This window comes from Anoplopoma fimbria, chromosome 3, assembly GCF_027596085.1.
Source record: "Anoplopoma fimbria isolate UVic2021 breed Golden Eagle Sablefish chromosome 3, Afim_UVic_2022, whole genome shotgun sequence".
In the NCBI taxonomy this organism is placed as follows: Eukaryota; Metazoa; Chordata; class Actinopteri; order Perciformes; family Anoplopomatidae; genus Anoplopoma; species Anoplopoma fimbria.
Genome location: NC_072451.1, coordinates 11,010,109 through 11,023,932, shown reverse-complemented (window position 1 = coordinate 11,023,932; position 13,824 = coordinate 11,010,109). Strand labels below are relative to the sequence as shown.

Genomic DNA, 13,824 nt, shown 5'->3' with positions numbered 1-13,824 from the left:
ACATAGGCTAAATTATGTCAGTATGAGAGTCGAGGAATCACATACCGATATACGTTGGTTTACCACTTTAAGATTCATGTTGCTAATTATCTGATGGTAGATAGACTAATTAAAAAACAAATGCCCCCCATGTCATCTTTCATTGGGGCTCTGCCCCTGAAACCAATATTTGCACTCACCGCCCAATCAGGAGGAAGCGCTCAGAGGCTGCGGACGAATAGGCTAGAAAAAGCGGTTAGGAAATGTCTTCTCCTAACCGCTTTTACTTGATCTAGTTGGAAACTTCATAAGGTAATAGCAAAGATGTGAAGGAGAATCCATAAGGACTCCAGTTAGCAACCTTCCTCACCAAAGAAGACTAGTCGACTGCAGCCACACTATAAAACAGCAGCCTGGTAATGAAGGGACATGTCACCCAGTGAGTCAAACTGTTGTGTTTTTAATGGAGCTCTATGGCACAGAGGAAGAAGATGCATCAGGCCGTAATTCACACACAATACTTAGGAGATACATTCATCGTTGGTTATCAATGAGCACATGGGATTTGTGGACAAGAAGAAGAAAAGAAGAGTTGATCTCCAGCCTTCACGGTGTGGTGTGGATCACTGGTGTGCGTTCATGACCACGGCTGTGGTGGTGTAGGAGTACGGACTGAGCAGCAGGGCCAAAGTGTAGTGGCGATGGCCTTCAGTGTGGGCCTCGAACACCACCTGCACACACACACACACACACACACACACACACACACACACACACACACACACACACACACACACACACACACACACAAACACACACAGGTCAAACATCTGGCCCACACACACAACGCCGCCATAACAATGACCTTAACAGTGGAGGTTAAAGTCCTGAAAAAACAGATGCTATTCATTTAACCCTCAAAGTCTAGAATGCTTTCTATGTTTGCAACACCCATCTTAAAATGCATCCATTTCTGAAGCTTTACAGATATGTTAAAAGCTTGGGTGCAACAATATTTAAAGTAAAAAGAAACTGATAGCTTGTCATGCTAACAAGCAAAGCAGACAGCATTTAGTTTGTCTGCCACAAACTGAATGCAGATAATGTGACGAATGAATCAAAGTGAATGAAGAAGAGAAAGAGGCTCCTAGATGATGACGACAGGTGACTTTTAGCCGAGCTGTTCTGGGACCTGTTACCCCACACAGCAGATAAACAGCAGAATAGCAAACATGCTTGAACATGCTAATGTAAATAGTGCTGCTTTTCTGACCACAGCACAGTCCTGATGTACTGCTTCCAGATAACAACAGTAGATAAGCCTTTCCTCCACACAGGTTATACAGTACAGTACAGTGCGTTGTATTGGACAGCTGTGTGGAGGTGAGAGATGAGGTGGGGTTTGAACTTCTCTCTCTGATGTATTTTTAATTTCTGTCACTGTACATATGAACAATCGAGTGCAACGTCTTCCAGAAGAGACCCCAACCTGCCTACTGTTAATTTATTTATCCTCTATTTAACAGGAAAGGTCCCATCTCTTCCCCTAGGGAGTCCTGGTCAAGATGGGCAGCAAGTAAAAAGTTTCATACACAGGTACAAACAGGGACAGATAACATGACAATGTAGAAACAGATTTTAAAATATTTTTTACATGTCAAGAGAGGCTAAAGATTTCAAATTACGTATACCTTGCAGATCGTTCCAAGCTTGCGAGCGTGAAAGGAAAAGGCAGATTTACCATGCAGCTCAGTTCAGGTGATTAATGTCAAAAGTAATTTCTTGGTAAATTGGATATGTACTGAGGTAACTGACCCTGGGAAGCTTTTGTAATAAAAATTAACGAATGGATTTGTCTCCGTAAACACAGTGAAGTTCACTGGATTAGTAAAAAAAATAAAAATGAAAATATATAAAAATATGAATGTTATTCATTTTAGTTATATTTTTGCAAGCAAACCCATCACATGGGTCAAATTATTTAAGTGTCTTTTTTTTTGTTACATTTTAAATCTAACGGTACAATAATGACTGAAAGCAGTCTTTCAGTCTGTCTGTCTGTCTGTCAGTCTGTCTGTCTGTTTGTATCTCTGTCTGTCCATTTCATACAGATGCTAATGGCCCATACATACAGTCATGAGGCAGCGTGATGATTGACCTTGTGTGTAATAACAGTGAGGGACAAGGAGTTTGCCAACAGTGCCACACATGAGGCACATAATGAAAAAATCCTATCTTTAAAGAGGGGACTTACCCTCATGAAGGGCTCCCATTGGCTCATCTGAAACACATCCTCCAAACAAGTACCTCCAGAGAGACATGGCTTTAGGTTGAGGACTATTTCCACAACCTCAACAGCAAAAAGATGCAACTATACGTTTCTGCTTCATATGGCAGCTAAGAGACCGTGTGACTTCTGTACTTAAACAGGCCCTATTATGCTATTTTCCCTGTGCATATTTTTATCTCAAGTTACAGTTACAACATGTTTACATGCGTTAATGTTCATAATCCTCCTTTTTTTTCTCATCCTGGCTGTCCTGCAGCACCTCTTCTCACCCTCTCTCTGAAATGCTAGCGCTTGCTCCTCACTCCAGAAAGCAAAGTATGCCCTGTTTGGTCAGCTAGCCCGCTCTGTTGTGATTGGTCAATGTTTTACATTACAGAAACTCTCGAGCTCCAGCTCTGTCTCCCTCTTTTGTTATTTGAGGGCGGGCCTAACTAGCCGGAAGGAGAGAATTCAATGGAGCCGTTTCAGGCAGCTCAGGAGCAGTGATTCTGAGGGGGAGGGTAACTCCTTTTAGGTGTGGACTTCAGGTTTTACACTCTACAGACCATTTACATGTACAAAAATATATATATAACACACTAAAGGAGAGGGAAAAGTGGAAAAGCGAAGACACTAATTATTTCAACCCAAACAAGGATTTCCTTTTTAAACTAACTTAGTAGTTTTGTTGTCCAAACCCAACTAAGTTTTTTCCTGTGAAGTGGAAGTTTATTTTGAAAAGACTGCATGTAAGGAGCAGATATTGACAGATTTAGCTGGACTTTAGGAGTAACTTTTCGTAAGGTATCAAACAAACAGTTGAGGATAGGTTGCAGGAGGACACATTACAGCTCTGACTGCAGGAGTGCATTTTAAAACACAATACAATAGGCTGGAGCTGTCTGTGGATCTCCACACTGAGAATGTATGGGGTCTTTTATGGTCTTCACATCGTGGTGATGTGGAGTTTTATTGATTGGTTTATACTCACATCAGCTACTTCATGAAATGGCACACTCCCCTCATTCTTCCAGTACGTTTTGGTATCAAAGTCAACACGATACACGCCTGCTGAGAACTGCTGCTCTGTGATGAGATCATTTACCTCTCCGGTGGCATCTGTCACTCTGCAGAGAGGAACGGGGGAATCTGTCAGCATGGTTTGTACATGTTAAACGGATCAAGGCAAGAGACATGACCTTTGATTCATACTGTACATACCCAGTAGCGATCTGTGTCCATGCCCCATCAGCAGTCCTCTGAAACACCTTGAGTGCCACTGATCCAGCTGGAGTCCCTTTCACAGCATCCAGGACTTTCACCATCAGAGGACTCTTGGTGTCCTGCAGCACAGACACAAGACAGAGCGACACCTCATTCTCTGTCGCTCTTTGTCACACATCAACATGTTATTACCAGGGCTGGTTCAATGCTCAGTGTTCAATGCATCATTCACATTTATTCATTTGTATAAATATATATATATATTCTTACATGACTGATGTAGAGTGTCTCATACATTGTGCTTTAAAAATACTATGAGGAACTTTCATTTTGAGTTGATTTTGGCAGTCCCTGTGGACAAAAGCACAACTTTTTTAGAGCACCAGAGTACCTTTAGAAAAACCTCTCATTTTACTGTGGCAGGGTCTGACAGTCTGCCCCAGTTCAGTCCTGGTTCTGGTTCTCCCAAGCCTCCCTTCTGGCCTGAGGAGGAGACGGCTCTGTGTCCGTCCCTACTCCAGGCCCAGGTGGAGTCTGAGCTGAAGGAGTTTCTTGTTAAACTGCATTATTGCGCATGAATTGGAACCTGTGGCACTGAAGGCAAGCATTTAAAATAGCTATATAGAAAAAGACAATCTTCTCGCTTAAACATGTTGGTCATATAGAGGCATCAGTGTTACAATGAGACTGTTTCATAACGAGTTACAAGTTCCTCAGCGTAACATTAAAGTTTTTCAGTGATTGTACACATACATTTGGGTATCTGAGTGCCTACCAACCTAGACCGCCATCTAGATCAGAAAATGGGATTTATCAAGCCACTCAGATTAGGCTCCCCTTCCTCTGTGACATGCAAATACACCGCCCACAGCTTGAGAACTACCTGTGCAAAGGTGCACCATATTATTCTCGCAAATAATCATATTTTCCCAATTTAGCCAGTTTGTGCTTAACTTCACTTGTCAATATGGACTAACTGAAATATTTGTCAGAGTCAGAGTGAAGTGATGCATGACAGATTGTTGTGATGTGTCAAATTTATCAGAGTTTCTATTGGCCTATAAAGCTAACTTGGGTAGGAGTCATATGCTTGTTTAATTTGCGCAATTCGTCCCCATATGAAGGTAAGTACTTGTTAATGATAGGCTACAGCACAATTCAATAATTTATAGCTAATTATTTCTCATAGGCTATACTACAACAGCATAAGAGAATTTCTGAAGTCCAGTAATGGCTTTTGGTTTTGGTATACCACTCCAAGATGTCCAGTGGCCCCATCAGACCAATGCTATGAAAAGTGTCTGCGGGCGCCACTAAGTTGGAGCCTAATACACATTCAGTCTAAGCCTATGTGGTTCATCAATACTAAATAAATATTCAATTTCAAGCAAAGTATTCAGCTTCAGGTGGTGCTCTTTAAATATTGTTTAATCTATTTAGCATTGGTTATTCAGGTCAGTGAGTTAGTGAATATGATGAATCTACAGAGCTGTTATCTCTTGTGTTTACAGTGCAGTGGGGATGAACAGAGCAGCATGTACGTTACGAGAGGGAACCAGGTGCAGGCAGGTCAATGAACCAATTCCTATTAGTGTTGGAACCAGCCGAGACTGCGTATGGCTGGTGCTGTTTTCACCTTGAAAGTCTGTGTGTGTTATGTCATCGTGATAAAATGTGATCCTAGAGACAACTACTGCAGAACTACCACATAAGAAGTTCTGAGTACTTTGACAGGTGTTTATGTTTCTGTCTGTCTGTCGGTCTGTGGACAGATTTTTTTCACATAGTGTATGATAGTGTCAAAACTATCAGTGCAGAATTTGAAGATGTGTTTGGTCGGAGCAAGGGCACTGGAAGTAGGGGGTTAGGAAAGAGGACCATGTCGAATCAGGATTTAAATGTGTCTATCTGATGAAAACTTGATGTTTTACAATAATAACCCTCAAATACGCAACATGTTGTTGGAGGATAATACGTTTTTCTTGAACCCCAAAACTTTGGAATCAGCTTCTCTTATTTGAATTCTGTTGGCAGAATTAGATTTTAAATGTTTACAAATATTAAAAATCTATTCAGACTGAATATGATACTAACACTCTACACCATTTTCTTATTGTATAAAAATGAACTGATAATGGTAATTGTGTTTATAATCATCTTATAATCTTGGTATTGGACACAGACACACAGACACTGACCGTGGGGGTGGGCAGGCTGTTGCAGAGCAGCATGACTGAGGCCAGGAGCAGACAGCGCAGTGGTTGAAGCATGGTCAGCTGGCAGACAGACGGAAAGATGGACGCACAGAATTCACTGGACCTCACATTTGACCTACGCTGTCCCAGGCCTCTTATAAAGCAGCTGTCCTCCGACTCCTCCCTCCCTGCACCCCCCGTCCCTTGCTGCCAGCACTTATTTGAAAAATAAATCAGTGTGACCACTGTCACAGTGTGTGACAGTGGTTTCTGTAAAATAAGAACAGTAACCTGTAACTAAAGCTGGCAAAGATAAAAAAAAACAACAACACAATGTTTCTCTCTAACATGTAGTGGAGTTGAAATGTAAAATAACATAAACTGGAAATACTCGAGTAAACAAAAGTACAGTACATGAGCAGATGTGGTGAGCGGTTTACTTTTGTAAAGTTTGGAGTTGGGTCAAAGTTTTGGCTTTAAAATGCTTTAACCAATCCACCAGAAGGTGGTGTAACAACTCCAGGAACTGGATGCACTGACTCCTCCTATATGCACTAACTTTGACCTTGGGGAGCGTTTGTATAAGATAGGAAGAATACATTTGTTGATTATGAGTTTCTAGCTTTACATGTCCCAAAATGCACTTTGACGTCATCTGCAAACATTGCAGGAGTACATACGAGGTAGAATACCCTGAAGTGTGTACTCTGTAGAACTGTTCTAACTCAACCTGCTGCACTCAAATGGAAAATGGACTCAGTCTTCCTGCTGCTGTTCACTTTACACAAATGTACAGTTTGACCTCAGGAGTGTAAACTGCCATGTGATGTCTTAGCATTTACAGTTTTTTGGGATTGCTTACACACTAAAAGTGAATGCTTAGTCAAAAGCATCAAAACTTAAACTTATGTAACTACATCTTAAACAAACACAAACCAACACATTTCCTACTCAGCTCTTTGTTTTGGAAATTCTGCGAAACAGGCCTCAGGTAAGCTCTCCTTTTTTGTGAGATCTTTGCTAACATGAAGGAGTGACAGGAAGAGGACGAGACAGAGGAGGACAAGGAGAACGAGTACAAGGACCAGGACGAGCTCAAAGAAGGGGACCAGGGAGGATTGCATGTGATGTGGATGAGGTGATGTGGCCAGACCCTAAAAAAGGCGGAAGCCAAAACCATCCAGCTTTCCAGCCTTTCTATTTTTTTGTTAATTGAAATGTGAGTAGATGCACTGTACTGGAACAATCTTCAACAAGAGTTTGTATGAGAACAATTTAGAGAAAGCTCTGGAACAGATTGGATGCAGACTGGAACCTGCCATGGAGGAAGAGAACCCATGCTGACACGGGGAGAACATGCAAACTCCTCTTGCTGTGAGGTGACAGAGCTAGCCACCACACCACCATGCAGCCCATGCAAATGGTCTTTTCAAAATAAACCAAAGTTTCACAGGAATCAAATTAGTTAGGTTTAAGCAACAAAACTACTTAGTTAGGTTTAGAAAAAAGATGATGAAATACTTAGTTAGGTTTAGAAAAAAGATGATGAAATACTTAGGGTAAGAAAAAAGATCATGAAATACCTAGGGTAAGAAAAATGATCATGAAATACTTAGTTAGCTTAAGAAAAAAGATCATGAAATACATAGTTAGGTTAAGAAACAATTCCATGACACACTTAGTTAGGTTAAGTAAAAGATAAGGGTTGTGAGATCGCTGGTTGGCGGACCCATCCACCTCAACTCCCTCCCACCTGGTGAATGACTCTGGTCTTTAAACGCCCTCGTTGACTGTTGATAACATACTAAATAATTTAGTGGGATATCTACGAATTACTGTATGTCATTTTTTGTCCACCTCTACAACACAGGGCTCAAGAAGCTGACACACATTCACAAGTGAATATAGGATGTTAAAATATGAGAGAATTTTGTGTTATTGTGTTATTGTGGTCATAGAAATGTAAATCACGGTGCTGTTACATTTCTGCTAGACCGCCATGACAAGCGTGTGCCTGCAGGAGACAAAACTGTTGAAAATGTTGTTTTTGAAAGTCTTAACACCAATAAATAATGAATTGAAGCAGAATATTTTACAAGTTAAAAACATGAAGTGTATTTATGAAATGTTTACATCTATCTTTTTTTCAATACATTTTGACATTTGGATGTTACATTTTGACTTGGACTTTACATTTGCTGTAGGAAACAATCCTTAGCACCTCAATCTTAGTTTTTATATTCATATTGGTGTGCCCCAGCGTCCGTTTCACATTGCAGCTGAAGGTAAGGTTAAGATATTGTCATACACGCCATGAGAATACATGTAAGCATCACATAAACTGAACAGAATACACATGATATCATAGTCAGATCTCGAGCTCTAAATGGGCAGTGACATTATAAGCCTGTTAATGTAAGCGTTGACACAATCTGCAATGTTTTGCCAGCTGTTGTTTTCGATTTGGCACTATCTAACAATCCATGTATCTAGTGTTGATTTGTCAGTTGGCGGAGCTTTTATACGATTTGATCTCTTATCTCCAACATGACCTGCTGCCGGAGCACGTCAGGTGTGCAGCACAAATTACCATGGCGATGTCTCATGGTAAGAAGTGAAACATCATGATAGATCTGAAAACCCAGTGTTTATCCTGAAGTTACCCCGCTAACCCAGGTTTGACAGGGGTGTCATCCTCACATCGCTGCTGCTGCTGCACGCTCCACATACTACTCTGGCATCATCCAACCCCAACCTCCTCTTCTCCTCTTCTCCTCTTCTCCTCTTCTCCTCAATAAATAAACACCTAGAACCCATGGACAATCTCACCCACTCCTTCACAGTAGAGAAATGTAACTCCTTCCTGTCATTCTACAAAGCAAAAATGTTGACCATCTACAACTAACTGGCCACCTCCAGCCCAGCGCCCTCAACCCTGTGTCTGTCAAACCCCCACTAACCGACCGGTCACTCTCCCAATTCTCCCTCATCTCCCCATCAGATCTCAACAAATCACTGTCTGGCATGAAGACTCCAACCTACGATCTGGACCTAATCCCCTCCACTTTAGTCATGGCTTGTCCCAGGCCCTCTGCCCGCTTCTCCTCTCTGTCAGCAACTCCTCCCTGTCTACTGGTTCTGTCCCTCCCGCCCCTAAACTTGCATCTGTCACACCTATCCTCAAAAAGCCTGGCCTTGACCCTGACATCCCCAACAACCACAGACCAATCTCCAATCTCCCTTTTGTCTAAAATACTGGAACGCACTGTTGCCTACCAACTCAAAACCCACCTGGACTCCAACCAACTATACGAACGATTTCAATCAGGATTCATATCTCATCAAAGCACAGAAACGGCCCTAATCAAAGTCACCAATGACCTACTCCTCTCCTCAGATGACCACTCCCCTTAACATCCTAATATTACTAAATCTCAGAGCAGCGTTTGACACCATCAACCACTCCGTCCTCCTCTCCCGTCTTGATTCCTCCCTCCATATCACTGGCACAGCCCTCTCCTGGTTCAAATCATATATCTCCGACCGCCAACAGTTAATTTGCAACAATAAGTTAAACTCTGACATAGCCCCAGTTTCTCAAGGTGTCCCCCAAGGTTTGGTACTCTGCCCCCTCCTTTTCATCTTCTACATCAGGGGTGGCTAACCCGCGGCTCGTGAGCCGCATGCGGCTCTTTGCCCGCTCTCATGCAGCTCTTCAATTCATATCGAATTTTCTGTGTCCGTGCGGGAAGTGTGTGACAGCATACAGTCTATGGTGACAGCCATAGACTGTATATGTGACAGCACGTCTAATTCTGATGTGGCCAGGGAGCCTATCACAAAAATGCCCGCGAAGCAGTGAACCAATCACGGTGGAGGGGTGCAAAATGTATTTGCGTTTGTCAACAAACTGAAGCTGTTCAAGACACATCTTCAAAAGGGAGAATTAGCGCATTTTCCGTCTCTGCTAAAAGCAAGCAGCCAAGCCACCGGCGCCGCCCTGAAAAAGCAAACAGCCCAATATGCAACATTGGTTGAAAACCTACAGGAAGGCTTTGCGACCGGGTTCCGTGATCTACAGCTGAAAAGGCCACAGATTACGTTCCTCGTCGACCCGTTTAATGCTGAGACGGACTGTTTGAAAGCCCTGCTAGTCAAAGACGGGGCAGCGGCCGAGTTGGAGATGATAGAACTTTCTGAGGATGACTGAATGAAACCTGTTCTAAGGGAAGGGAACATTGAGTTCTGGAAAACTGTGTCAATGGAAAAATATCCCAATGTCAAACGGGCCGCGCTAAAGCTCCTCTCCATGTTTGGGTCAACATACGTCTGTGAGTCTGTGTTTTCTACCCTGAAACACGTGACATCGAAGCATCGATCGGTTCTGACTGACACACTTGTGAAATAACTGCTTCGTGTGGCCACAACGGAATACAAGCCCGATGTGAAGAGGATTGTTCAAGGCAAGGAATGCCAGAAGTCCCACTTAGTTCATAGAAGGAACAAGAGTAAGATAATGTTATTGGACACTATTGGAAATTGTCATATTTGTGGACTTGATTGAACTAAGTGTTTGTGTGTGAGACAGTGCACACAATGTTAATTATTGACAATGACTGGCCTCTAGTCTTAGTACTGGTAGGAGAGGTTTAAGTCCAATTCTGTCAATACCATGTTGGTGTGTTACTTTTGCAGTAAATCTGGCTTAGCAGAGGTATGTGTGTGTCTGTTTGAGTGAGGGTGTGTGTGTAAGAGCATGTTAGGTGTGTGTCTGTATGAAGGTGTGTGTGTAAGAGGACGTTAGGTGTGTGTGTGTGTGTCTGTATGAAGGTGTGTGTGTAAGAGGACGTTAGGTGTGAGAGTGTGTGTGTGTGTGTGTGTGTCAAGTATTGTACATTTTTATATTTTCATTCTGTATGTGTGTGAGAGAGAGGAAGAGAGTGACAGAGGCACAGAGAAAGGCTGGAAGCAAAAGAGAGGAGAAAGTGCGAGAGGGGGAGGGGCATGGGGTGCAAATGTGTGCCTGTGTTTTATGTGGCTCTTTGCAGTAACACGCTAAAAATGTTGGCTCTTAGTCTCTGACTGGTTGGCCACCCCTGCTCTACATGCTCCCCCTTGGTAACATCATACGCCATCATGGTCTCCATTTCCACTGCTATGCTAGCGACACCCAGCTATACATCTCCACCAAATCCATCACCCCCACCACCCACTCCACCATCACCAACTGCCTCACAGATATAAAGACCTGAATGCAAGCCAACTTTCTCAAACTCAACAGCGACAACTCTGAAATCCTCATCATCGGCCCCAAATCACTAAACAAATCCCACCACAACTTCTCCCTCTGCATTGATGGCACTACTGTTCCTGCTTCCACAAATGTTCGTAAACATTGCCCGTCTACACCCCTCCCTCTCCTCCTCAGCTGCTGAAACACTCATCCACAGCTTCATCACCTCTTGACTGGACTACTGCAAAGATCCTGTACGGCACATCCACCAAAAATAATCAACAAACTACAATACATACAAAACTCCACTGCCCACCCATACAACAAAGAATTCAACTCAAGATTCTCCTCATTTCATACAAAGCCCTTCACAACCTGGCCCCTTCATAACTTTCTTATCTCCCGCACTGACACACTCCCACCCGCAACCTCAGATCCACCGACGTCAACCTCTTCACCCCCCCTACTCAGTCCAAGCACCGAGCCTGGGGGGACGGGGCCTTCTCCAATGCTGCCCCCCTCCCTCTGGAACTCTCTCCCAGCACCTCAGACATTCCCCGTCACTCGCCAATTTCAAAACTGCACTCGTTATTTATTTTGTGATTTATGTCTTTACCATGCAAAGTGCCTTTGAGTACCTTTTCAAAGCGCTATACAAATAAAATATATTATTATTATTAATTTTCATTATCTTCCATGTTTCCAGTGAAATGCAATGTACAGGCTCAAACTGTGTGACGCAAGATCTCTTGTTAACCATAACTAATTAGTTGTGTTACCTAACCCTAACTTCCTGTGAAGATGGAAGTTTATTTTGAAAAGACACTATGCCACGTTCAAAACTGATGCTGGAGGGGAAACTAGAGCGTCGTACTTTGAATCTTACAGGCTCTGACCAAGAGTTGGGAGTGAGAATGTGTTGTTCAGGGATCTTTTTCATCAAAACGTCTTCTGCACAACTAGAAGAACACTTGGAGAGTCCACACCGCTGCTAAGGCCAATAAGTAAAAAGTGATTTGTGTATCTGCTCCGAAATTTAACAGGTTCTTTCTTGTCCCATGCTACACCGTTCCACTGCTTTTTTCTGTTATCCTGATGACAAACAGTGAAACAAATAAACCTTAAAACTGAACTGACAACATAATCTCCTGGCGGAGGTAACAATGAAACTGGTTCACATCCAGGAAACAGTAAGTATTTAGCCCTGACAGCACTGCGACTTCTAAGAAGTCATGTTCTAAACCAAACAAAATTAAATTAGAAGTTGTGCCTTGCAGTTGTATGCTCCGCCAATAAGCAAAGTTGCAGTTTAAATCGATGTCTGTACAAAACATCATTATTTCATCATTTTATCCTTTTAGACATTTGTGTGAATTTGACATAACTACCATAAGATTCTTTAGTTATGACCAAAATATGTTTTGTGATGTCACAGTGACCTTTGACCTCTAAAATCTCATAGTATATGCTTGAGTCCAAGTGGATGTTTGTGCCAAATTTGAAGAAATTCCCTTAAATCATTCCAAAATATATTATGTTCTGGAGAACGGGACGGACGGACGGACAGTCATACAGTAGAACAACCTGAAAACATAATGCTTATTCGCGGAGCTGAGGCATAATAAAACTATTACAGAACATTGAACAAAGAGCACAGTTCAAATAATGACAGTATTCTGAATTCCCAAATTGTATTTTTAATTAAAATATGGCATTTTTTATGAGTAATGATAATTGTTTTTCCCATAAGAAGATTAAATCACAAAGCCTCTCCTCAAACACACTTACTCAAACATGCAGGTGCAGACAAATACATTCATAAATCCAGCACACTTTCTCCAGCGTATGTTTCAACCTGTTGAACATGTTCTCTCTAGTAGTTGTTTACATTTACATTTCAGCAACAAAAAAAAAAGACGAGATGCCTCAAACACAAACATGGTTATAAGGTGAGGATGAAATGAAAGATTATGAAAGATGGATAAAGCAATATGGATAAGGCTCAATATGCAAGTAATTGTAATCAAAAGGGTTGACCTACCACCAAAATTCTAAACACAAGCTTCTAGACACCAGCTCTAATGAATTTATAAATATTTTCTGATCATGTAAAAGATGATCCCATCAGTAACGTTTGGAATAAAAGCTGTAAAATGTATATTTGAATTATCAATATTCAATTATAATGAATTGACACACAAAACACCGATTTTTCAGTTTGTAAATTAAAGTCTTCAATTTAGAGTGAATTTATGTATTTAATCCAAAATGTCTAATTGGGCCTTTGAAATGGGACAATGCACAATTTGAAAGCAAATGTAACACATGCATTCTCTTGGATTCAAAAGTTTAAATCATTAGATATTATAAAATCCACCATTACTCAGTTGAACACACTAAGGGATTTTGCCTTCACAGCCTTTCTTGGTCTGATATTACCAGTTGGTTAAGTTGGCTAGAGTAAGCCAATGTCAGCAAACCTTAGATAGATAGTGCTGCGTAAATTATATTCTTGATTCAGTTAATGTCTTATGTTTCAGCATTTACCCTTTTCCTCTAATTATCACTTGTTGCCAAAGTGCCCCGCTTTTCAGAAAATGTTATGGAGACTCCCTTTAATGTAAAAATATACCCACCCTCACTAACAAATACTCTGTGGAATAACCTTGACAAACCAAATGACATTCTGCTGTCTGTCTCTGTTGGTAAAATCTCAACTTTGTTTGGTCTTCTGCCACTCTTATCCTGTGGAATACAGTACCAGTAGACAATGAACTTATCTTTGGGGACTGTGCCACTTCAAAAGTCTGGATATTCAAGCAGAGAACATACTTTTTAAGCAAGTTTAACAATTTCTATGCAAACTGTCTGATTTTACAAATAGATTATACATCAAACATGCGCAAATAGCACCAAGCCAGGCT

The 13,824-nt window shown here is 41.6% G+C and overlaps 1 protein-coding gene across 1 annotated transcript; it reads right to left on the bottom strand.

Annotated features, from left to right (window-relative positions):
* Window positions 1-419: 419 nt before the first annotated feature.
* Window positions 420-5,816, bottom strand: ttr (transthyretin (prealbumin, amyloidosis type I)). Its single transcript, XM_054596889.1, has 4 exons — window positions 5,671-5,816; window positions 3,470-3,591; window positions 3,240-3,375; window positions 420-710 (listed from the first exon to the last, which is right to left on the bottom strand). The coding sequence occupies exons 1-4, from the start codon at window positions 5,740-5,742 to the stop codon at window positions 603-605; spliced, it is 438 nt and encodes a 145-aa protein (XP_054452864.1). The 5' UTR covers window positions 5,743-5,816; the 3' UTR covers window positions 420-602.
* Window positions 5,817-13,824: the final 8,008 nt, after the last annotated feature.

What these genes read in the sequence shown, in the direction of transcription:
- ttr (XM_054596889.1), bottom strand. Translation starts at nt 5,742, where the DNA reads ATGCTTCAACCACTGCGCTGTCTGCTCCTGGCCTCAGTCATGCTGCTC. An exon ending in ACAGCCTGCCCACCCCCACG is followed by an intron (nt 3,592 to 5,670) that starts GTCAGTGTCTGT and finishes TCTGTGCTGCAG; the next exon opens with GACACCAAGAGTCCTCTGAT. An exon ending in TGGACACAGATCGCTACTGG is followed by an intron (nt 3,376 to 3,469) that starts GTATGTACAGTA and finishes TCCTCTCTGCAG; the next exon opens with AGTGACAGATGCCACCGGAG.